The 23,535-nt window shown below is 56.7% G+C and overlaps 1 protein-coding gene across 8 annotated transcripts in view; it reads right to left on the bottom strand.

Annotated features, from left to right (window-relative positions):
- B3GNTL1 (UDP-GlcNAc:betaGal beta-1,3-N-acetylglucosaminyltransferase like 1) overlaps positions 1–23,535 on the bottom strand; it is a 62,438-nt gene that overhangs the window by 18,772 nt on the left and 20,131 nt on the right. For 7 of the 8 annotated variants that reach the window (XM_064369227.1, XM_064369228.1, XM_064369229.1 and 4 more), the window contains exons 4-6: positions 22,112–22,177; positions 10,041–10,136; positions 2,893–2,988 (exon numbers count right to left, since the gene is read on the bottom strand). In XM_064369227.1, coding sequence (XP_064225297.1) covers positions 2,893–2,988; positions 10,041–10,136; positions 22,112–22,177 — 258 coding nt within the window. The remainder of the gene's footprint in view (positions 1–2,892; positions 2,989–10,040; positions 10,137–22,111; positions 22,178–23,535) is intronic. The other variant, XM_064369233.1, reaches the window with a different exon arrangement.

Below are 23,535 nucleotides of genomic sequence, written 5' to 3'. Positions count from 1 at the left end.
ACGCTGTAAATAACCGGCCAGGATAAATTCCACAACCTAAACGTGTGTTTCAGGCTGTGGGGTGGGGTGTGCGGGGAGCTGGTGGAGACCCAGCTTGAATCAGAAACTCCAAGACTAAGGGCCACGTGGCCCCTCTGGGGTGGCTGCAAATACTCAGGAAGGTGCGGGCCTCGGCCAGGGCTGGCGGGTGCTGGGCAGATGCGCCGTGCTCCTGGGAACAGGAGGTGTTTTTTGGGGGGATGAAAACATTGTAGGGAGACCGTAGATGGTGACTGTACAGCCCTATAAATTAGCTAACAAACATGAACTGCGCATTTTAATAGGAGAATTGTATGGCGTGTGAATTATACCTCAATAAAGCTTTTTGTGTATAATTGGGTCCATTGGACTAAAGAAATTTTAAGAAGAGACAAAATTGGTTGGGTGTGGTGGCCCATGGCTTTAGTCCCAGCACTTAGGAGGTCAGAGGTGCAGGGTGGTTGCTTGAGCCCAGGAGTTTGGGACCAGCCTGGGCAACACGTCAAAACCCTGTCGCTACCAAAAATATGGAAAAAAGTAGCCAGCGTGGTGCTGGGCACTGTAGTCCCAGCTACTCAGGAGGCTGAGGGGCAGAGGTTGTAGCCAGCCGAGACTGAGCCACTGCACTCCAGCCTCAGCAGGAGTGAGACCCTGCCTCAAGGAAAGAAACCAAAAAGGAACAAAATTAGGAGGAGCGAAGACTAAATCACAACGCCCTTAAGAGCAGACAGATTTTAGTAAAAACGTACCCAGGGATACTGAAGAAGGAGATGATGGAAGACGTGGAGGGTCAGAGAGAAAGTGGTGGAGACGGAGACTGAGACTAAGCGTTGTGGAGCTGGAGTCTCCGGGAATAAAGGCAGATCTGCTTCTACACACCGAGAAGCCCCATCAGGCAAGCGGAAGACAAATCCTAGTGAAACTGTTAGACTCCAGCAACAAAAAACAATTATCAGAGTTTCCAGGCAAGAAGCTCACACAGCTCACAAAGCCAAGATCGACGCACACCGGTCACGGTGGCGCACACCTGTTATCCCAGCTGCTCGGGAGGCTGAGGCAGGAGAATGGCTTGAACCCGGGAGGCGGAGGCTGCAGTGAGCAGAGATCGCGCCCCTGCACTCCAGCCTGGGCAACGGGAACGTCTTGTGCAGACGGTGGGTCGAGGGGCCCGAGGCGCCACCCAGGAGTCCTGGCTCACAAAACCCATCAGGCGCCTGTCGTCACGTGTCCAACCTAGGAACGTGCCTCACAGACGGGAAAACACCTGAGGTGTGGCTGTCGTGCTGGCTGGTGATTTGAGTCCTTCCTGCAGGGCAGACCTCCCTCAGAAACCTGCTTTTGCTTTGTTTGGTTGTTAGAAACGGGGTTTCCCAGCGCTGCCCAGGTTGGGCTCGAACTCCTGGCCTCAACGGACCCTCTGCCTTTGCCTCTTGAGCTCGTGGGACTACAGGTGTGAGCCGCTATATTCCGCTATAACCCTGTTTCGAACCAAGAAAACATCATGTTCGTTTCTCTTTATTTAAGGGCCTGTGACGGTTGCCCACAGGGGACTCCCCTAACAAAGCTGGGTGTTGTCAGGCACTGCCACACCCACCTCCGAATCCCAGACTCACCTGTAGCCCTCCCACCCTGCCGCTGTGAACGCAGAAACGGTGCACTTTCCAGTAAAGCGTCTCCCCACCTTGCACGTTTCAGCTCGTGGTGATCGTTCCTGCAGGCCCCTTGGCTCTGGCTCGGCCTCTGCGTGTGGCCGCCTTGGGGTCCCCTGCGCTGCCCACGCCCACCTTGATGGTCCCTGCCCTTCAGCTGCTCCCCGAGGCCCACAGAGAGATGGCTGAGGATCAGCCCCAGACCGAGCTTCTGGCTCGCAGGGCGCCTTGTGACTGCTGCTGGACTCATTTCTTTGGGGACAAGTTGGCAGGAACCAAGGAAACACTATCTGTCCCCGTCTTAGTGGCAGACACTGCTGTCATCCCTGTCACCCGAGGCCCTCACCTGCTCCAGCTGTGGCCTCATCACAGCTCGAATCCCTGAGCCCCTGGCCTTAGCCCCAGTCATCGGCCTGGGGTCTCCGGACCCCCAGGAACCCTGTGTCAGACCCTCCCCTGGTCTGTGTGTCCAGGCTCCCTGCTACTAGAGAATGGTGTGGGCAAGCGTGGCCGGCTCCCTGTGGGTGATGCCCCAGCCCTGGGCTCCTCAGTCCCCACAGGGAGGCAGAGGCTGTAGCCGGCATGGTGTGGACACGGATACTTGCAGATGCACCCCGACGGGGAGGGCGGGACACAGACGCCTGCGGGTGCACCCCGACGGGGAGGGCGGGACACAGACGCCTGCGGGTGCACCCCGACGGGGAGGGCGGGACACAGACGCCTGCGGGTGCACCCCGACGGGGAGGGCGCGGCACAGACGCCTGCGGGTGCACCCCGACGGGGAGGGCGGGACACAGACGCCTGCGGGTGCACCCCGACGGGGAGGGCGGGACACAGACGCCTGCGGGTGCACCCTGACGGGGAAGATGGGTTCCTCTTCTCCCTCTGTTGTCCCAGAGACAGCCTGGCCAACAGCTTCCGTGTCCTGCACTTTCCCACACGCCGCTTTTACACCAGGATGAGTTCACCCGGGGCGGGTGTAGGTCAGGGGCTGATGCCCGGGGCATCCACAGCCTTCATGCAGAAACCCCTGCTTCCGGCAAAATGATCGAGATGCTGGCGGGCGCCAGGAGGGGCCCCGGGAAGACCCTCGGGGAAGGGATTTCCTAGGTCTGCAGAGCCCCCGAGGCACGGCAGAGCGAGGGCCAGTGTGCAGAACCCACAGCGGACGGGCCCCAAACCCAGGGTCTGCAAGAGGACCTGAGTCCTGCGTCTCGATACTTACCCGACCTCCCTCGTCAAAGGGGCCCACATGGGAAAACCACGCACGAGAGCAGAACCAGGTGGGCATGATCACCGTCGGGCCATTTGAGGTGAAAACCTAGAAGCAATTAACACTGAGAATCAGCAGAAGGAACGGCGTGCCACAAACAGCCACAGTTTATTTCCACAAAGTGTCACGAGAAGGTGACAGATGAATCCGTGTCCCTTCTCCACAGGGACGGGGGCCCAGGGGGCTTCACAATGGGGCAGATGTGTCTGGGCCCACGGCTGAAAGATGAGGGGAGGGGGCGGCGGAAGACCAGTGGCCGAACGCAGCCCCTCCCGAGCTCACTGGCTGCACCTCACAAAGGGACTCCTCTCTGCTTCTGATAGGTGGTAAAGCTTTCTGTGAAAACCCAAAATAAACATGCTACTTTCAATCAGGAGAAAAACATGAAATAGCGTAAAAGGACGCGGAGAAGGATGAGATGACCTGGATGAAACACGTGAGTCCTGGAAGGATGTAAACCAAGAAAACTGACTCAGAAAGAAACAAAATACGAATTCCTCTCGAACAAGCAGGACGTAACAAGACCACACAAAGAAAAGCCCAGCACCAGCGCACGTGGCTGTGATTCTCCCAAATGTTCAAAGAATTAGTTAATGCCAATCCTTCAAACTCTTCCAAAAAGTACAAGAGGAGGGAACACTTCCCAGCCCATTCTGAGGCGATCACCACCCTGATACCAAAGCCGGACAAAAATACTACAAGAAAACAGCACGCGGACACCCTTTCACAGAACACATCACACGGACACCCTTTCATAGAACACAGCACGCGGACACCCTTTCAGAGAACACAGCACGTGGACACCCTTTCATAGAAAACAGCACGCGGACACCCTTTCATAGAAAACAGCACATGGACACCCTTAACAAACACGGAAAACAGCACATGGAAACGCTTTCACAGAACACAACAGGCGGACACCCTTTCGTGGAAGACAGCACGCGGGCACCCTTTCGTGGAAGACAGCACGCGGGCACCCTTTCGTGGAAGACAGCACGCGGGCACCCTTTCGTGGAAGACAGCACGCGGGCACCCTTTCGTGGAAGACAGCACGCGGGCACCCTTTCGTGGAACACAGCACGCGGGCACCCTTTCGTGGAACACAGCACGCGGGCACCCTTTCGTGGAACACAGCACGCGGGCACCCTTTCGTGGAACACAGCACGCGGGCACCCTTTCGTGGAAGACAGCACGCGGGCACCCTTTCGTGGAACACAGCACGCGGGCACCCTTTCGTGGAACACAGCACGCGGGCACCCTTTCGTGGAAGACAGCACGCGGGCACCCTTTCGTGGAAGACAGCACGCGGGCACCCTTTCGTGGAACACAGCACGCGGGCACCCTTTCGTGGAACACAGCACGCGGGCACCCTTTCGTGGAACACAGCACGCGGGCACCCTTTCGTGGAAGACAGCACGCGGGCACCCTTTCGTGGACGACAGCACGCGGGCACCCTTTCGTGGAAGACAGCACGCGGGCACCCTTTCGTGGAAGACAGCACGCGGGCACCCTTTCGTGGAACACAGCACGCGGGCACCCTTTCGTGGAAGACAGCACGCGGGCACCCTTTCGTGGAACACAGCACGCGGGCACCCTTTCGTGGAACACAGCACGCGGGCACCCTTTCGTGGAAGACAGCACGCGGGCACCCTTTCGTGGAAGACAGCACGCGGGCACCCTTTCGTGGAACACAGCACGCGGGCACCCTTTCGTGGAAGACAGCACGCGGGCACCCTTTCGTGGAAGACAGCACGCGGGCACCCTTTCGTGGAACACAGCACGCGGGCACCCTTTCGTGGAACACAGCACGCGGGCACCCTTTCGTGGAACACAGCACGCGGGCACCCTTTCGTGGAAGACAGCACGCGGGCACCCTTTCGTGGAAGACAGCACGCGGGCACCCTTTCGTGGAAGACAGCACGCGGGCACCCTTTCGTGGAAGACAGCACGCGGGCACCCTTTCGTGGAAGACAGCACGCGGGCACCCTTTCGTGGAACACAGCACGCGGGCACCCTTTCGTGGAAGACAGCACGCGGGCACCCTTTCGTGGAACACAGCACGCGGGCACCCTTTCGTGGAACACAGCACGCGGGCACCCTTTCGTGGAACACAGCACGCGGGCACCCTTTCGTGGAAGACAGCACGCGGGCACCCTTTCGTGGAACACAGCACGCGGGCACCCTTTCGTGGAAGACAGCACGCGGGCACCCTTTCGTGGAACACAGCACGCGGGCACCCTTTCGTGGAACACAGCACGCGGGCACCCTTTCGTGGAAGACAGCACGCGGGCACCCTTTCGTGGAACACAGCACGCGGGCACCCTTTCGTGGAAGACAGCACGCGGGCACCCTTTCGTGGAAGACAGCACGCGGGCACCCTTTCGTGGAAGACAGCACGCGGGCACCCTTTCGTGGAAGACAGCACGCGGGCACCCTTTCGTGGAACACAGCACGCGGGCACCCTTTCGTGGAACACAGCACGCGGGCACCCTTTCGTGGAACACAGCACGCGGGCACCCTTTCGTGGAACACAGCACGCGGGCACCCTTTCGTGGAAGACAGCACGCGGGCACCCTTTCGTGGAACACAGCACGCGGGCACCCTTTCGTGGAAGACAGCACGCGGGCACCCTTTCGTGGAACACAGCACGCGGGCACCCTTTCGTGGAAGACAGCACGCGGGCACCCTTTCGTGGAAGACAGCACGCGGGCACCCTTTCGTGGAAGACAGCACGCGGGCACCCTTTCGTGGAAGACAGCACGCGGGCACCCTTTCGTGGAACACAGCACGCGGGCACCCTTTCGTGGAACACAGCACGCGGGCACCCTTTCGTGGAACACAGCACGCGGGCACCCTTTCGTGGAAAACAGCACGCGGGCACCCTTTCGTGGAACACAGCACGCGGACACCCTTTCGTGGAACACAGCACGCGGACACCCTTTCGTGGAAAACAGCACGCGGACACCCTTTCGTGGAAAACAGCACGCGGACGCCCTTTCACAGAACACAGCACGCGGACACCCTTAACGAACACGGAAAACAGCATGCTGATATCCTTTACGAACATCGTTGCAAACTCAAAAAATGCTAGCAATGAGTCCGTCCGAGAAAAAGGATCCTGCACCACAAAGGACTGTATCCACCTCAGGGTTTTGAAAATGGGTCAACGTCCGAAAATCACCACAATGCACCAGCCACACTAAGGGAACAAAGGCCCCAAATCACACGATCATCTCAGTAAACTCGGAAAAACCATTTGGCAAAAGCCAACCCCACCAGGATAAAACGATTCAACCTCGGAATAGAGGGGAACTTTCCTTAACCTGACGAAGGGCATTTACCAGAACCCCACAGCCATGGTCGTACTCAAGTGGTCGATACTGAAAGCTGCCCCTGGGGTCAGAACGCCCGCCCTCACCCCTTCTCCACGCCGTGCTGGAGGTTCTAGCCCGAGCAGCTTGGCAAGAAAACAAAACAAATGGTATCCAGCTTGGAAAGGAAGCAGTCACACTGTCCATGTGCAGATGGCATGCTCCTGTGAGCAGAAAACCGAGTAATACAGATACACACACGCACTCACAGACACACATGCACTCACACGCACACAGACAACATGCACTGAGACACACATGCACACACACACGCACTCAGACACACATTCACTCACACGCACACAGACAACATGCACTGACACACACATGCACACACACATGCACTCAAGACATGCAGACACAGACAACATGCAGACATGCACACACACATGCACTCACAGACACATGCACACACACATGCACTCACAGACACATGCACACACACTCAAATGTACTCACATGCACAGACACATGCACTCACAGACACACATGCACTTAAACACAGACATGCACTCAGACATATGGACTCACACTCAAATGTACTCACATGCACACAAATGCACTCACACATTCTCACATGCACACATGCAGTCACAGATGCATGTACACACACAAACACTTGCACATACATGCACTTTCTCACATACATATGCATTCAGACACACACTCCCACATGCAGACACACACACACACACACACACACACACACACACACACACACGCTGCTTCTGACCGGCCTCAGGCAGGCAGCCTTGAGTGCAGGGGCCCCGCCTGGATGAGAGGTGAAGGTGAACTCTCAGAAATTGGAGCCGCTGGAGACCCAGGTCTCACGTCAGGCTCACTTCTGAAGTAGCCGGAGGTGCCAGAGAGGGAGGACCCTGGGACACGGGCTGCATCTGAGAGGCTGGTCTGCAGGGTGACGACTCACCTCTCTCAGCTCCCGTGCCGGGGGCACCTTCCACGCTCCCCACCCAGTGAATACGCCGTGCAGGCTGGGCAGGCGGGCGCCCCTGTGGGACCGGGTCCTGTACCTGAGAGGGAGGCCGCAGGTGCCAGCGAAGCCCTCCTGTCCCCAAGCACAGATGTAAGGCTCCAGGCCAAGGGGTCATCTGAGCCCAGGTTCCCATGAACAGCACCGTGATGGCACCAGAGACCAGCAGCAAGCCTGCCCGCCCTGGTCCCGGGTGGGAGTGCTCCAGGCTGTGCTCCAGAGCCCACGCTCCCAGGCTCACACCTGGCCACAGCTTACAGCACCACACCCTGCACCACTCAGCACTAACTGCCCTCCAAGCTCCAGACGCGAGTCCAGCTGCCGTCCCTCCTTAGATACACACAGGATGAATCAAAGTTTTACAGCTTTATGAAGGTATGAGTGACACACAACGACTGCACGCACTTAAAGTGCTTCAGTCCACAAAGGTTTTTGAGACAGGGTCTCACTATGTTGCCCAGGCTGGTCTGGAACTCCTAGACTCAAGCCCTGCTCTTGTGTCAGCCTCCCCAAGTGCTAGGATGACACACATGGGGCCGTGTGCACAGCCCGGACCTCACCACGTTCAAGGTCATGAGCATGTATCAGCATCCCAAAGCCGCCTTGTGCCCTTGGCAACCCCCCTGCCCCAGACAATCACCCATTCGCGGGGGTAAATCAGGATGCATTTTCTGGCAGCATGCACGCTTCTTTTTGGTTCCTCTCAGTGCCACACTCACACTTCACACCAAAATCCATTTCCTTCCCCTGTTGCTGGATGTTCAGGCTGTTTCCAGTCTGGGGCTAGACGTGAAGCTACTACGGACACCTGCCTGGGTCTCTCAGGGACGGACGCTTTCACTTCTCTCGGGTGAATCCTAGAAATGGAAGGCTGGATGGTAAGGGCAGTTGTATGGTGAGTTCTGAAGTCCCACTCAGCTGTTTTCCAGAGTGGCTGTCTCTGTAAAAACCCCCAGCGGCGTGCCAGAGCCAGCTGCTCTGCAACCTCACCCGCTGACAGGGCTTGGCTGTGTCCCCACCCACCTCTCATCTTCAGCCGTGGCTCCCATGATTCCCGCGTGTTGTGGGAGGGGCCTGGTGGTAGATACCTGAATCCTGGGGACGGGTTCCCCCATGCTGTTCTTCTGAGTGATGAGTTCTCGTGGGTTTTCATCAGGGAAACCCAGTCTGCTTGGCTGCCATTCTCTCCTGCCCACCACCACGTGAGATGTGCCTTTCGCCTCCGCCATGACTGTGAGGCCTCCCCAGCCACGTGGAACTGTAAGTCTGTTAAACCTCTTTTTCTTTATAAATTACCCAGTCTTGGGTATGTCCTTATCGGCAGCATGAGAATGGACTTGTATACCAGCAGGTAACAGGGTCAGTCTTTTTAATTTAAGACACGCCAGCAGAAACGTGGTCCTATCTTGTGGCTTCTACGTTTTTCTAGTGACTAATGATGCTGAGCTAATTTACTATCTGCATACCTTATCTAATGAAGTGTCTATTCAAATCACTGGTCCATTTTTAAATGGGATGCTTGTTTTCTTATTGTTGATTCTGGAGAATTTTTTTTTTGAAACGGAGTTTCGCTTGTTACCCAGGCTGGAGTGCAATGGCGCAGTCTCGGCTCACTGCAACCTCTGCCTCCTGGGTTCAGGCAATTCTCCTGCCTCAGCCTCCTGAGTAGCTGGGACTACGGGCACTCACCACCATGCCCGGTTAATTTTTTGTATTTTTACTAGAGATGGGGTTTCACCATGTTGACCAGGATGGTCTCGATCTCTTGACCTCGTGATCCACCTGCCTCGGCCTCCCAAAGTGCTGGAATTACAGGCGTGAGCCACTGCGCCCGGCCCGATTCTGGAGAATTCTTTGCATATTCTGGGCACAGGTCCTTTATTAGATACAATTTGCAAATATTTTCTCCCCGTCTCCTGGCTTGGCTGTTCATTCTCTTAACAATGTCTTTCAAAGAGAAGTTTGTAATGTTGATAAAGTCCAATTTATCCACTTTTTCTCTTACAGATTTAGATTTTAGTGTCTTATTGGCTAACCCAACATCACAGAGAACTCTTCCTATGTTTCTTCCAGAATTTTCATAGTTTTCAGTTTTCCATTTAGTTCCACGATCCACTGTGAATTCACATCTCTACACCGTGTAATGTTTTTCCACTTATCGCGTGTGGGTACACACGTGTTCCAGCACCGTTTGTGGAAAAGGTTATCATCTTTCTCCATTGAACAGCACTTCATCTTCTATTTTAAAAGTCATCTGTGTACACGTGGGTCTGTTTCTGGACTCTACGCTGTTCTTTGATCTGTTTGTCCACCTTATGCCAATCATCGTCCTGATTAGTCTTGAAATCAGGTACCACTGGTCCTCTAATTTTATTCTTTCTCAGATATACTGTGGCTCTTCCAAATTCACACAGAGATGGCGCCCAGAGGGGACCCGGGCACCTGCCCCAGACACGGGAGATGGCGCCCAGAGGGGACCGGGGCATCTGCCCCAGACACAGGAGATGGTGCCCAGAGGGGACCCGGGCATCTGCCCCAGAGAGAGAAGATGGCGCCCAGAGGGGACCCGGGCACCTGCTGCAGACACAGGAGATGGTGCCCAGAGGGGACCCGGGCACCTGTCCCAGAGAGAGAAGACGGCGCCCAGAGGGGACCCAGGCACCTGCCCCGGACATGGGAGATGGCGCCCAGAGGGGACCCCTGACAGGGGCCAGGCCGGGCGCGGCCGAGGGCAGTACCTGGGTGAGGAGCTGCTCGGGCGTCAGCTGGTTGATCCAACGTGTGTATCGTTCGGTGGAGTCAGGGGGATCTCTCCTCACTTGGCAACCGACGATCTGTGAAAAACGACAAACAGAGCTGAAAACAGAGTCCTGAACGCAGGAGCGTGTGCACCTGTGTGCTCATCTTCAGTGTTTTAGGCACACAGGTCCAGATAGGAAATTGAAACGCGGTGAATCTGGGTCAGGTCAGGCAAACTTGGGAGTCAAGGGCAAGGACTTGCCGGGGATGGGAGAGCGACGGTGGGCGCTACGGCCGTGAACTGCAGCCCTGTCACAGATGGCATTTCCCCTTAATGAGCTCAAATCACATGGCCTGCATGCCGTCCTTTCCAAGAACTCACGTCTTGAATCGCACCCAAAGTGGATGTGAGAGAACCTCTGTCCTGGCCGCAGGGAGCCCATCTGAGCCAGCTCCGTTCAGCTCAGGAAAGCAGCATCCCTAAGTGGAGAAGCGCCCTGCCCCCACCCTGCTTCCCCCAGGCCGACACCCTCTCCCTGGGCCACCAGGGCAGCTCCCCCAACCCAGGAGACGTCCTGCCAGTGCCCTTGACCACCCCTCCCCCGTCCCCGGCAGAGCCTCTGAACATCACTTGCCTCAGCCTTCCTCAGCCCTCCCCCCCCTGCCCCGCCCAGCCCCCTCCTGCCTGATCTCTGCCCCAGAGTGGGAACCCAGCACTCAGCCCTGGCTCTGCTCAGCTCCCGAGACCCAGAGGTGGGGGGCGGGTCCTCCAGGGCTCACACACACCTTGCAGCGGGAGGAGCTGGCTGGAGAGAGGGTGCCTGGGCGTATCCACAGGCAACAGAGCCCACCCCAAGTGAGGACCCAGGACCAGCAGAGCAGCCTGAGGGGATGATCTCACAGCACAGGGCTCAGGCCACACGTCCCAGAGGATGGGGCTGATTCCACCTCACCCAAGACCAACAAGGAGACAACAGTGAAAATGTAACAGTGGTGCAAAGAGCAGTAGCAGTGACCAGACGGTCTCCCAAATCAGATGTGATCAAGCGTATCAGTGAGCGAGAGATTCTCCCAGCTCAGACGTGGTCAAGTGTATCACTGAGCCAGATGGTCTCCCAAATCAGACATGATCAAGCGTATCAGCGAGCCAGACGGTCTCTAACTCAGACGTGTTCAAGTGTATCAGTGAGCCAGACGGTCTCTAACTCAGACGTGGTCAAGTGTATCAGTGAGCCAGACGGTCTCTAACTCAGACGTGATCCAGTGTATCAGCAAGCCAGACAGTCTCTAACTCAGACGTGATCCAGTGTATCACTGAGCCAGACGGTCTCTAACTCAGACGTGATCCAGTGTATCACTGAGCCAGACGGTCTCTAACTCAGACGTGATCCAGTGTATCACTGAGCCAGACGGTCTCTAACTCAGACGTGGTGAAGTGTATCACTGAGCCAGACGGTCTCCTAACTCAGACGTGATCCAGTGTATCAGTGAGCCAGACGGTCTCTAACTCAGACGTGATCCAGTGTATCACTGAGCCAGACGGTCTCTAACTCAGACGTGATCCAGTGTATCACTGAGCCAGACGATCTCTAACTCAGACGTGATCCAGTGTATCAGTGAGCCAGACGGTCTCTAACTCAGACGTGATCCAGTGTATCAGTGAGCCAGACGGTCTCTAACTCAGACGTGATCCAGTGTATCAGTGAGCCAGACGGTCTCTAACTCAGACGTGATCCAGTGTATCACTGAGCCAGACGGTCTCTAACTCAGACGTGATCCAGTGTATCACTGAGCCAGACGGTCTCTAACTCAGACGTGATCCAGTGTATCACTGAGCCAGACGATCTCTAACTCAGACGTGATCCAGTGTATCACTGAGCCAGACGATCTCTAACTCAGACGTGATCCAGTGTATCACTGAGCCAGACGGTCTCTAACTCAGACGTGATCCAGTGTATCACTGAGCCAGACGGTCTCTAACTCAGACGTGATCCAGTGTATCAGTGAGCCAGACGGTCTCCTAAGTCAGACGTGATCCAGTGTATCAGTGAGTCAGACGGTCTCCTAACTCAGACGTGATCCAGTGTATCACTGAGCCAGACGGTCTCTAACTCAGACGTGATTCAGTGTATCACTGAGCCAGATGGTCTCTAACTCAGACGTGATCCAGTGTATCACTGAGCCAGACGGTCTCCTAACTCAGACGTGATCCAGTGTATCAGTGAGCCAGACGGTCTCCTAAGTCAGACGTGATCCAGTGTATCCGTGAGCCAGACGGTCTCCTAACTCAGACGTGATCCAGTGTATCACTGAGCCAGACGGTCTCTAACTCAGACGTGATCCAGTGTATCACTGAGCCAGACGGTCTCTAACTCAGACGTGGTGAAGTGTATCACTGAGCCAGACGGTCTCCTAACTCAGACGTGATCCAGTGTATCACTGAGCCAGACGGTCTCTAACTCAGACGTGATCCAGTGTATCACTGAGCCAGTCTCTAACTCAGACGTGATCCAGTGTATCACTGACCAGACGGTCTCTAACTCAGACGTGATCCAGTGTATCACTGACCAGACGGTCTCTAACTCAGACGTGATCCAGTGTATCACTGAGCCAGACGGTCTCTAACTCAGACGTGGTGAAGTGTATCACTGAGCCAGACGGTCTCCTAACTCAGACGTGATCCAGTGTATCACTGAGCCAGACGGTCTCTAACTCAGACGTGATCCAGTGTATCACTGAGCCAGTCTCTAACTCAGACGTGATCCAGTGTATCACTGACCAGACGGTCTCTAACTCAGACGTGATCCAGTGTATCACTGAGCCAGATGGTCTCCTAAGTCAGACGTGATTCAGTGTATCACTGAGCCAGACGGTCTCCTAACTCCGATGTGATCCAGTATATCACTGAGCCAGACGGTCTCTAACTCAGACGTGATCCAGTGTATCCGTGAGCCAGACAGTCTCCTAACTCAGTCATAATCTAGTTACACTGAGGTGTCTGAGGTCCCTGTATCTGGCTCTAACTTGCAGACTTTGATATATAGTGAGTGATCTGTTTCTAACAATGCAGTTAATGAAGTGTTTAGGGAGGCGGCTTCTTGGATTTGTTGTTGTTTTTTTCTAATTAAACTTATTTTGAGAAAATCGTGAATTCACAGTGCAGTTGTAAGAAACAACTGTAGGCCAGGTGCGGTGGCTCACGCCTGTAATCCCAGCACTTTGGGAAGCCAAGGAGGGCAGATCTCAAGAGCAAAAGAAGGAGACCATCCTGGCCAAGAAGGCGAAACCCCGTCTCTACTAAAAAAAAAAATACAAAAATTAACTGGGCATGGTGGCGCGTGCCTGTAATCCCAGCTACTTGGGAGGTTGAGGTGGGAAAATCACTTGAACCTGGGAGGTGGAGATTGCAGTGAGCTGAGATTGCGCCCCTGCACTCCAGCCTGACGACAGAGTGAGATTCCGTCTCAAAAAAATAAAAATAAAAAAACCAATCGTAGAGAGACCCTCTGTAACCTTCACATTTCCTCTCATGGTGACATCACGAGGAACAAAGGTCAACGTTGCACCAAGAAAGGGACATGGATGGAGTCAAGATCCAGACGTCCCAGGGCCCAAGGACCTGAGGTGCTCCTCACAGCCACTTGCAGCCCCTTGGCAGCAGCCGCTGTGCTCTTCTGACACCGTGGCTGTGTTATCCCGACACCGTGGCTGTGTTATCCCGACACCGTGGCTGTGTTCTCCTGTTATCCCAATGCCATGGATGTGTTATCTAGACACTGTAGCTGTGTTCTCCCGACACCGTGGCTGTGTTATCCCGACACCGTGGCTGTGTTATCCCGACACCGTGGCTGTGTTCTCCTGTTATCCCAATGCCATGGATGTGTTATCTAGACACTGTAGCTGTGTTCTCCTGACACCGTGGCTGTGTTATCCCGACACTGTGGCTGTGTTATCCCGACACCGTGGCTGTGTTATCCCGACACCGTGGCTGTGTTATCCCAACACCGTGGCTGTGTTATCCCGACACCGTGGCTGTGTTCTCCTGTTATCCCAATGCCATGGATGTGTTATCTAGACACTGTAGCTGTGTTCTCCTGACACCGTGGCTGTGTTATCCCAACACTGTGGCTGTGTTATCCCGACACCGTGGCTGTGTTCTCCTGTTATCCCAATGCCATGGATGTGTTATCTAGACACTGTAGCTGTGTTCTCCTGATACCGTGGCTGTGTTATCCCGACACCGTGGCTGTGTTATCCCGACACCGTGGCTGTGTTCTCCTGTTATCCCAATGCCATGGATGTGTTATCTAGACACTGTAGCTGTGTTCTCCTGATACCGTGGCTGTGTTATCCCAACACCGTGGCTGTTATCCCGACACCGTGGCTGTGTTATCCTGTTATCCCAATGCCATGGATGTGTTATCTAGACACTGTAGCTGTGTTCTCCTGATACCGTGGCTGTGTTATCCCGACACCGTGGCTGTGTTCTCCTGTTATCCCAATGTCACGGATGTGTTATCTAGACACTGTGGCTGTGTTAGCCCGACACCGTGGCTGTGTTATCCCGACACCGTGGCTGTGTTCTCCTGTTATCCCAATGCCATGGATGTGTTATCTAGACACTGTAGCTGTGTTCTCCTGACACCGTGGCTGTGTTATCCCAACACTGTGGCTGTGTTATCCCGACACCGTGGCTGTGTTCTCTTGTTATCCCAATGCCATGGATGTGTTATCTAGACACTGTAGCTGTGTTCTCCTGACACCGTGGCTGTGTTATCCCGACACCGTGGCTGTGTTATCCCGACACCGTGGCTGTGTTCTCCTGTTATCCCAATGCCACGGATGTGTTATCTAGACACTGTAGCTGTGTTCTCCTGACACCGTGGCTGCGTTATCCCGACACCATGGCTGTGTTATCCCGACACCGTGGCTATGTTATCCCGACACCGTGGCTGTGTTCTCCTGTTATCCCAATGCCACGGATGTGTTATCTAGACACTGTAGCTGTGTTCTCCCGACACCGTGGCTGTGTTATCCCAACACCGTGGCTGTGTTATCCCGACACCGTGGCTGTGTTATCCCGACACCGTGGCTGTTATCCCGACACCGTGGCTGTGTTATCCCGACACCGTGGCTATGTTCTCCTGTTATCCCAATGCCATGGATGTGTTATCTAGACACTGTAGCTGTGTTCTCCTGACACCGTGGCTGTGTTATGCCAACACCGTGGCTGTGTTATCCCGACACCGTGGCTGTGTTCTCTTGTTATCCCAATGCCATGGATGTGTAATCTAGACACTGTAGCTGTGTTCTCCTGATACCGTGGCTGTGTTATCCCGACACTGTGGCTGTGTTATCCCGACACCGTGGCTGTGTTCTCCTGTTATCCCAATGCCATGGATGTGTTATCTAGACACTGTAGCTGTGTTCTCCTGATACCGTGGCTGTGTTATCCCGACACCATGGCTGTGTTATCCCGACACCGTGGCTGTGTTATCCCGACACCGTGGCTATGTTCTCCTGTTATCCCAATGCCACGGATGTGTTATCTAGACACTGTAGCTGTGTTCTCCTGACACCATGGCTGTGTTATCCCGACACCGTGGCTGTGTTATCCCGACACCGTGGCTGTGTTCTCCTGTTATCCCAATGCCATGGATGTGTTATCTAGACACTGTAGCTGTGTTCTCCTGACACCGTGGCTGTGTTATCCCGACACCATGGCTGTGTTATCCCGACACCGTGGCTGTGTTATCCCGACACCGTGGCTGTGTTATCCCGACACCGTGGCTGTGTTATCCCGACACCGTGGCTATGTTCTCCTGTTATCCCAATGCCATGGATGTGTTATCTAGACACTGTAGCTGTGTTCTCCTGACACCGTGGCTGTGTTATCCCAACACTGTGGCTGTGTTATCCCGACACCGTGGCTGTGTTCTCTTGTTATCCCAATGCCATGGATGTGTTATCTAGACACTGTAGCTGTGTTCTCCCGACACCGTGGCTGTGTTATCCCGACACCGTGGCTGTGTTAGCCCGACACCGTGGCTGTGTTATCCCGACACCGTGGCTGTGTTCTCCTGTTATCCCAATGCCACGGATGTGTTATCTAGACACTGTAGCTGTGTTCTCCTGACACCGTGGCTGCGTTATCCCGACACCATGGCTGTGTTATCCCGACACCGTGGCTATGTTATCCCGACACCGTGGCTGTGTTCTCCTGTTATCCCAATGCCACGGATGTGTTATCTAGACAGTGTAGCTGTGTTCTCCTGATACCGTGGCTGTGTTATCCCGACACCGTGGCTGTGTTATCCCGACACCGTGGCTGTGTTCTCCTGTTATCCCAATGCCATGGATGTGTTATCTAGACACTGTAGCTGTGTTCTCCTGATACCGTGGCTGTGTTATCCTGACACCATGGCTGTGTTCTCCCAACACCGTGGCTGTATTCTCCCGACACCGTGGCTGTGGTCTCCTGACACTGTGGCTGTGTTATCCCAATGCTGTGGCTGTATTCTCCTTATACCGTGGCTATGTAATCCAAATGCCATGGCTGTGTTCTCCTGACACTGTGGCTATGTTATCCCGACACTGTGGCTGTGTTCTCCTGATACCGTGGCTGTGTTATCCCGACACTGTGGCTGTGTTCTCCCGATACCGTGGCTGTGTTATCCCGACACCGTGGCTGTGTTCTCCCAACACCGTGGCTGTGCCCTCCCGACGCCGTGGCTGTGCCCTCCCGACGCCGTGGCTGTGCCGTCCTGACGCCGTGGCTGTGCCCTCATGACGCCGTGGCTGTGCCCTCCTGACGCCGTGGCTGTGCCCTCCTGACGCCGTGGCTGTGCCCTCCTGACGTCGTGGCTGTGCCCTCCTGACGCCGTGGCTGTGCCCTCCTGACGCCGTGGCTGTGCCCTCCTGACGCCGTGGCTGTGCCCTCCTGACGCCGTGGCTGTGCCCTCCTGATGCCGTGGCTGTACTCTCCTTATGCCGTGGCGGTGTTCTCCTGATGCTGTGGCTGTGTTATCCTGACACCATGGCTGTGCTCTCCTGACACTGCGGCTGGAGGATGATCATGATGAGGGACAGGGTGGGGGTGGGGGGACAACCCTGGAGGATGATCATGGCGTGGCACAGGGTGGGGAGGACAGTGCTGGAGGATGATCATGGCATGGCATGGCAGCTCCACTCGTCCCGACAGGCAAGCTGGGGATTAGGCTACTTCCTGGGAGCCCTCCTGTCTTTGCTCCTTCACTTCATTTCCCTCAACCTTCCTGTGACCTCCATCCCCACAGACGAAGGTGGGTGAGGCCGTACCGTAAGGTGGAGCACCTGCCCTCCCCAGAGGATGAGGGTGCAGGGGTTGTGCTGAGGCTGGTCTTGAACATTTGGAACAGACATTAGTTCTGGAGAGGAGCTGGGCGGAGCCAGGCCAGCCTCTGTGTTTGTTCTGGGGTGGTCTAGAGGTGACCGAGAATGGAGGCTTTCCTCTCCGGGGTCTCCTGAGCACAGACACGGAGATGGGAAACCACCGGGTACACAGCTTCAGGCATCCAGTAGCTAGCTGGGATGGAAGCGGGAGGAAGGATGGGCCTGACTGGCCCTCAGGAGCAGGAGTGAGTTTTCGGTGTATTACGGCATTCCCTCTTCTTGCGACACCCCCCACGTGCAGGATTCCTAAAGTTCTGCAGTGGTTATTTACATGCAAACGTACGATTTACGTAAACTGTCATCAAGGATGCTTCCTAATTACATGGTTTCTTGTAAAGAACCTTGAAGAAACAACCACCAAGTACAAGTATGCATTCAGCATTCATTTCATCCTCTCAGGACAAACTATACAACGTAACTAACAAAACCCCTAAGCAGCAACTGCAAATTAAGATTTTTGTAGGTCACGATTTTTTAAAAAATCCAGCCACGCAGTAACAGCCTTTCTAAAGCTGAGTTTGTTTTATTGCAACAAAAGCATGATGACATTGCTGTTTCCTGCCGACGAGCTTCAGCGTGGAGGAACGGCGGGGAGGCTCCACCTCACCACGCCATCGGGAGAAGAGGAGGCTTGATCGGGGCAGAAGCTTAAGCGTCAGCCACGGCAGTGAGGAGAGCAGCAAGAAAAATGCCTAACATCATTGATGAAAATGCAAATCAAGTTGCCTTATTACAATGGAAACAAACTGACCACGTGTATTTCCACCAAATTCCTGTGTATCCCTAAGTATCCCGGCTCACGTGAACCCACGCCATGAGGAATTGCCAAAAGGAATTTCATTAATGAAGCCAATCCGGGTTTTTTCCCAGGATGGAAATGAAACGTATCTGAAAGTGTCTCCTCCACTAGACGTCAACAGTCATCACAGAATTCCCTAGACTCTGTACAGTCCGTTCTAAGTACATGGCAACTCTCATCTCTAGCTATGTAAAAACGGCTCCGAGCGGCAGGCGCGGCGCCTCGCACACGGACGGCGGCTTCCCCGTCGCCCCCCACAGGGCCGCCCCGCTTTCGGCCCACAGGACCCCACGGTCGCAGGAGCGGGAAGCAGAGGGGGCCGCGTGCGGCATCGTCACACCTCTCGGCGCCAGCGCGAGGCCCGGAAACGCGCGACCACAGGAGTCCATCCCGGAGGACGCCTCCCCGCGTCTCCCTCTTCCCAGCAAAGACACCAGACCACAAAGCAGTCTGATCCCTCTGTCTCGTCCCGGGACCGGGGAGCCCCACAGCACCTGTGGGGGTGGAAACCAGCCCATGTCCCTGAATCCCGGGGTCCCTGGAGGAGCGGCGGTGCCCGGAGCACACGTCTCCCAAGAAGCCGCGCCTGCAAACTTCCAGAAACCGACTTCTGGGTGCGACGGATACGCGAAGTCTCACACACACACGCACACCTGTGGTCGCTGCAGAGAAACGTATTCGGACGTATTTGTGGTTTCTAAGCTTGGCCAACGTGTGACCCTTTTAAGCATCTGGTGGAAGCCACAGAACTCTCTCTCGCCCTCACAGAAAACGTGCCCCCACGGAAGGTCCTGCCGCCACGCTGGGGCCACTGACCCCGGGACCCTACACACCCCCAGAGGAGGAGACCATGTGGGTCCCTCTGCTCCCGAGAAGGTGGCCTGTGTCTCAGTCTGTCTCCTGCCTGCCTCTGCACACAAGAGACACAAACCTCCGGGCAGCCAGCTGCAACTCTGGCGCCACCCACCCCCCAGGCACCGCCCACCACCCCCAGGCACCGCCCACCCCCACTCCGGCACCGCCCACAACCCCCCGGCACCGCCCACCCCCACCCCGGCACCGCCCACCAAGCCCACGGCACCGCTCACCCCCTTGGCACCGCCCACCACCCCCACGGCACCGCCCACCACCCCCCGGCACCACCCACCACCCCCCGGCACCGCCCACCACCCCCACGGCACCGCCCACCCCTCCCAGCACCACCCACCATCCCCCCAGGCGCTGCCCATCACCCCCCGGCGCTGCCCACCCCCCCGGGCACCGCCCACCACCCCCCAGGCACCGCCCACCACCCCCGGGCACCGCCCACCCACCCCCGGGCACCGCCCACCCCCACCACGGCACCGCCCACCCCCACCACGGCACCGCCCACCCCCACCACGGCACCGCCCACCCCCACCACGGCACCGCCCACCACCCCCCGGCACCGCCCACCCCCTTGGCACCGCCCACCCACCCCCGGGCACCGCCCACCACCCCCACGGCACCGCCCACCACCCCCCGGCACCGCCCACCCCCACCACGGCACCGCCCACCCCCACCACGGCACCGCCCACCCCCACCACGGCACCGCCCACCACCCCCCGGCACCGCCCACCCCCTTGGCACCGCCCACCCACCCCCGGGCACCGCCCACCACCCCCCGGCACCACCCACCACCCCCCGGCACCGCCCACCCCTCCCGGGCACCGCCCCCCCTTGGCACCGCCCACCCACCCCCGGGCACCACCCACCTCCACCCCGGCACCGCCCACCACCCCCTGGCATCGCCCACCACCCCCACGGCACCGCCCACCCCTCCCAGCACCACCCACCATCCCCCCAGGCGCTGCCCATCACCCCCCGGCGCTGCCCACCCCCCCGGGCACCGCCCACCACCCCCCAGGCACCGCCCACCACCCCCGGGCACCGCCCACCCACCCCCGGGCACCGCCCACCCCCACCACGGCACCGCCCACCCCCACCACGGCACCGCCCACCCCCACCACGGCACCGCCCACCCCCACCACGGCACCGCCCACCCACCCCCGGGCACCGCCCACCACCCCCACGGCACCGCCCACCACCCCCACGGCACCGCCCACCCCTCCCAGCACCGCCCACCATCCCCCAGGCACCGCTCACCCACCCCCGGCACCGCCCACACCGCCCCCCCAGGCACCACCCACACCCTCTACCCCTTACCGCCAGCCCTGCCCCCATCCCAACCCCCTCCCCATCAATGCTGCCCCCCATGCCCCCACATCCCTTGCCCCCTCCCAATCCAGTTCCCCCAGTACCCACGCCCTCCCCTTCAGACGCCCCCAGGCACCGCCCACCCCCACACGCCCCCAGTCCTGCCCTCGTCCCCACCCCGACACCCCACCAACAACCTTCCCCCACCCCAAGCTCCCCTACCCAACAATTAGATTTCAGGGAATAAGAATCCTCAGTATCAAGCTCAAGCCGGGAAACAGCACCTCACCCACGGAAAGGAAGACCCCGCAGGACCCCTCAGGAGGAGGCAGGCATGGGTGGGTGTGGGGGGTGAGTCCCAGGAGATTCTGGCGGCTGGGGTCTGGGAAGCGGAGAAGGATGTACGCGGTGCTGAACTTCCTAAGAGCAGAACGGAGGTGGCTCAATTCAGAGCACCCTAAGTAAAGCTGTATGGAAGGAAAATGACTCACCTTGGGCGAACAAAATCCTTCACACTGTCGGAGAAACTTTACCCCATGACTGAATCTCATGAGCCATTTCCGTTGGGAAACCCATAGGGTGAACTGTCACTAGCACCCGCTCTGTGGGAAGCCGGGCTCCCAGCACCACGTGGGACAGACCCCGCTGTGACTGGCCCGTGTGGGACCTGCAGTGGGGGACAGTGCTTCCACCTGCCGGGCAGAGGAGCCCACGGACGCTGCTGTGCTTAGCTCAGGAGGGGCCTGAGGAAGCCTGGCTTTGGAGGGGGCAACCAGGAAGCCACTCTAAATATAAAAACCATAATGTGGCCGGGCGCGGTGGCTCACGCTTGTGATCCCAGCACTTTGGGAGGACGAGGCGGGTGGATCACGAGGTCAAGAGATCGAGACCATCCTGGTCAACATGGTGAAACCCCGTCTCTACTAAAAATACAAAAAATTAGCTGGGCATGGCGGTGCGTGCCTGTGATCCCAGCTACTCGGGAGGGTGGCAGGAGAATTGCTTGAACCCAGGAGGCAGAGGTTGCGGTGAGCCGAGATCGCGCCATTGCACTCCAGCCTGGGTAACAAGAGCGAAACTTCGTCTCAAAAAAAAAAAAAAAATACAAAAAATTAGCTGGGCATGGAGGTGTGCGCCTGTAATCCCTGCTACTCAGGAGGCTGAGGCAGGAGAATTGCTTGAACCCAGGAGGCGGAGGTTGCAGTCAGCCGAGGTCACACCACTGCACTCCAGCCTGGCACTTGGTGACAGAGTGAGACTCTGTCTCAAAAAAAAAAAAAAAAAAAAAATATATATATATATATATATATATATAAAATCTAAGGTCATCTAAATAAAAATGTTTACCTGCTACCACAGTATTACTCTCAACCTGTGTTTTCACGTCTGAGGTATTCAGCTTCTAAAATGCTGTTTAAAAACAACAAAAACACCTTTGCACTCATTTGAAAGGAGCAAGTGCTATTCAAAATTAGGAGCATGTTCTTCCTCAAAGAAAAACTCCCTCAAGTGTTCAGAGACGTGCCAGCTGCAGACCCCTCACTGTGATTCGGCAGTCTTACCATAAACTGGCTCTTTTCTGCCCAAGGAAACTCTTTATTTAAGGAGCCTCAGTGGCATTTCACTGAAGGTGGTAACAGTACTGAAGAGCAGGCTGGTACTCACGCTCGACGGGTGCTGGATGGAAGCCTCGTGCTGCAGCCTCACGCGCTGGGGCATCATCACGTCGTCCTGCAGGGAAGAACACACTTCTCGTTTGCTTGTTCCTACTGATGGGCTGACTAATAGGGTCCGCTTTACTGCCCAGGCTGGAGACCAGTCGTGCGATGGTAGCTCACTGCAGCCTCAAACTCCTGGCCTCATGTGATCCGCTCACCTCAGCCCCCAAAGAGTTGGGATTACAAGTGTGAGCTACCGTGCCCAGCCCCAGGAACATATTTCAAACTCATATAAAGCAATTCCTACAAATAAGTCAGAAAATGATAGACAATAAAACAGCAAGGCAGGCAGGAGCCTTAAACAGGCCATTCAGCCAAGAGGCACCAATGTAGCAACATGGGATGTGAGTGTGTCTCTGCGGTGGGACCATGAGATGTGAGTGTGTCTCTGTGGTGGGTCTGTGAGATGTGAGTGTGTCTCTGCGGCGGGCCCGTGAGATGTGAGTGCGTCTCTGCGGCGGGTCTGTGAGATGTGAGTGTGTCTCTGCGGTGGGTCTGTGAGATGTGAGTGTGTGTCTGAGGGGGGTCTGTGAGATGTGAGTGTGTGTCTGAGGGGGGTCTGTGAGATGTGAGTGTGTCTCTGCGGTGGGTCTGTGAGATGTGAGTGTCTCTGCGGTGGGTCTGTGAGATGTGAGTGTGTGTCTGAGGGGGGTCTGTGAGATGTGAGTGTGTCTCTGCGGTGGGTCTGTGAGATGTGAGTGGGTCTCTGCGGTGGGTCTGTGAGGTGTGAGCGTCTCTGCGGTGGATCTGTGAGGTGTGAGCGTCTCTGCGGTGGGTCCGTGAGATGTGAGTGGGTCTCTGCGGTGGGTCTGTGAGATGTGAGTGGGTCTCTGCGGTGGGTCTGTGAGATGTGAGTGGGTCTCTGCGGTGGGCCCAGCAACCTGCGTGCTCCTGCTCCCTCCCTAGTCAGCGGGTTTCGGAACCAGCTCTCCGGAGGAGCCACCGTAGAAACACCCAGGCCGCTCCCCTTTGCTCAGCCTTTACAGGAACACGCTCCACCTCAACAAAAACATCTGAAAAGCTCCTACTTTTGGGGCGTAAGTGCCTTAAGGAAGCCCCGAGGCCCGTGGCATTCGGGAGCCTCACGCCGCCAAGAACATCGGTGATGGTGCTGAGCGAAACGAGCGGGTGCGTGCGTGTCCTGACCCTGCGCGCCTCTGGAAAGCGTGGAGGCTGCGGGACTCAGGCCCTCCCTCTCCAGGGCTCTGTTACGTTTCTCCTCCGTTCATTCGAAAACCGTTTGCCAATATCAGGGTGAAGAAAGAAACAGCTCATCTTGCAGAGGGCAGAAGTAGGGGTGGGGCGTCTACACAGAGAGGGGGAAGTGGGGGTGGGGCGTCTACACAGACAGGCGGAAGTGGGGGTGGGGCG

Source organism: Aotus nancymaae, unplaced genomic scaffold, assembly GCF_030222135.1.
Source record: "Aotus nancymaae isolate 86718 unplaced genomic scaffold, 86718_ANA_hifiasm-v0.15.2.pri h1tg000089l, whole genome shotgun sequence".
NCBI classification, from domain to species: Eukaryota; Metazoa; Chordata; class Mammalia; order Primates; family Aotidae; genus Aotus; species Aotus nancymaae.
This window is presented reverse-complemented; position numbering and strand designations above follow the sequence as displayed.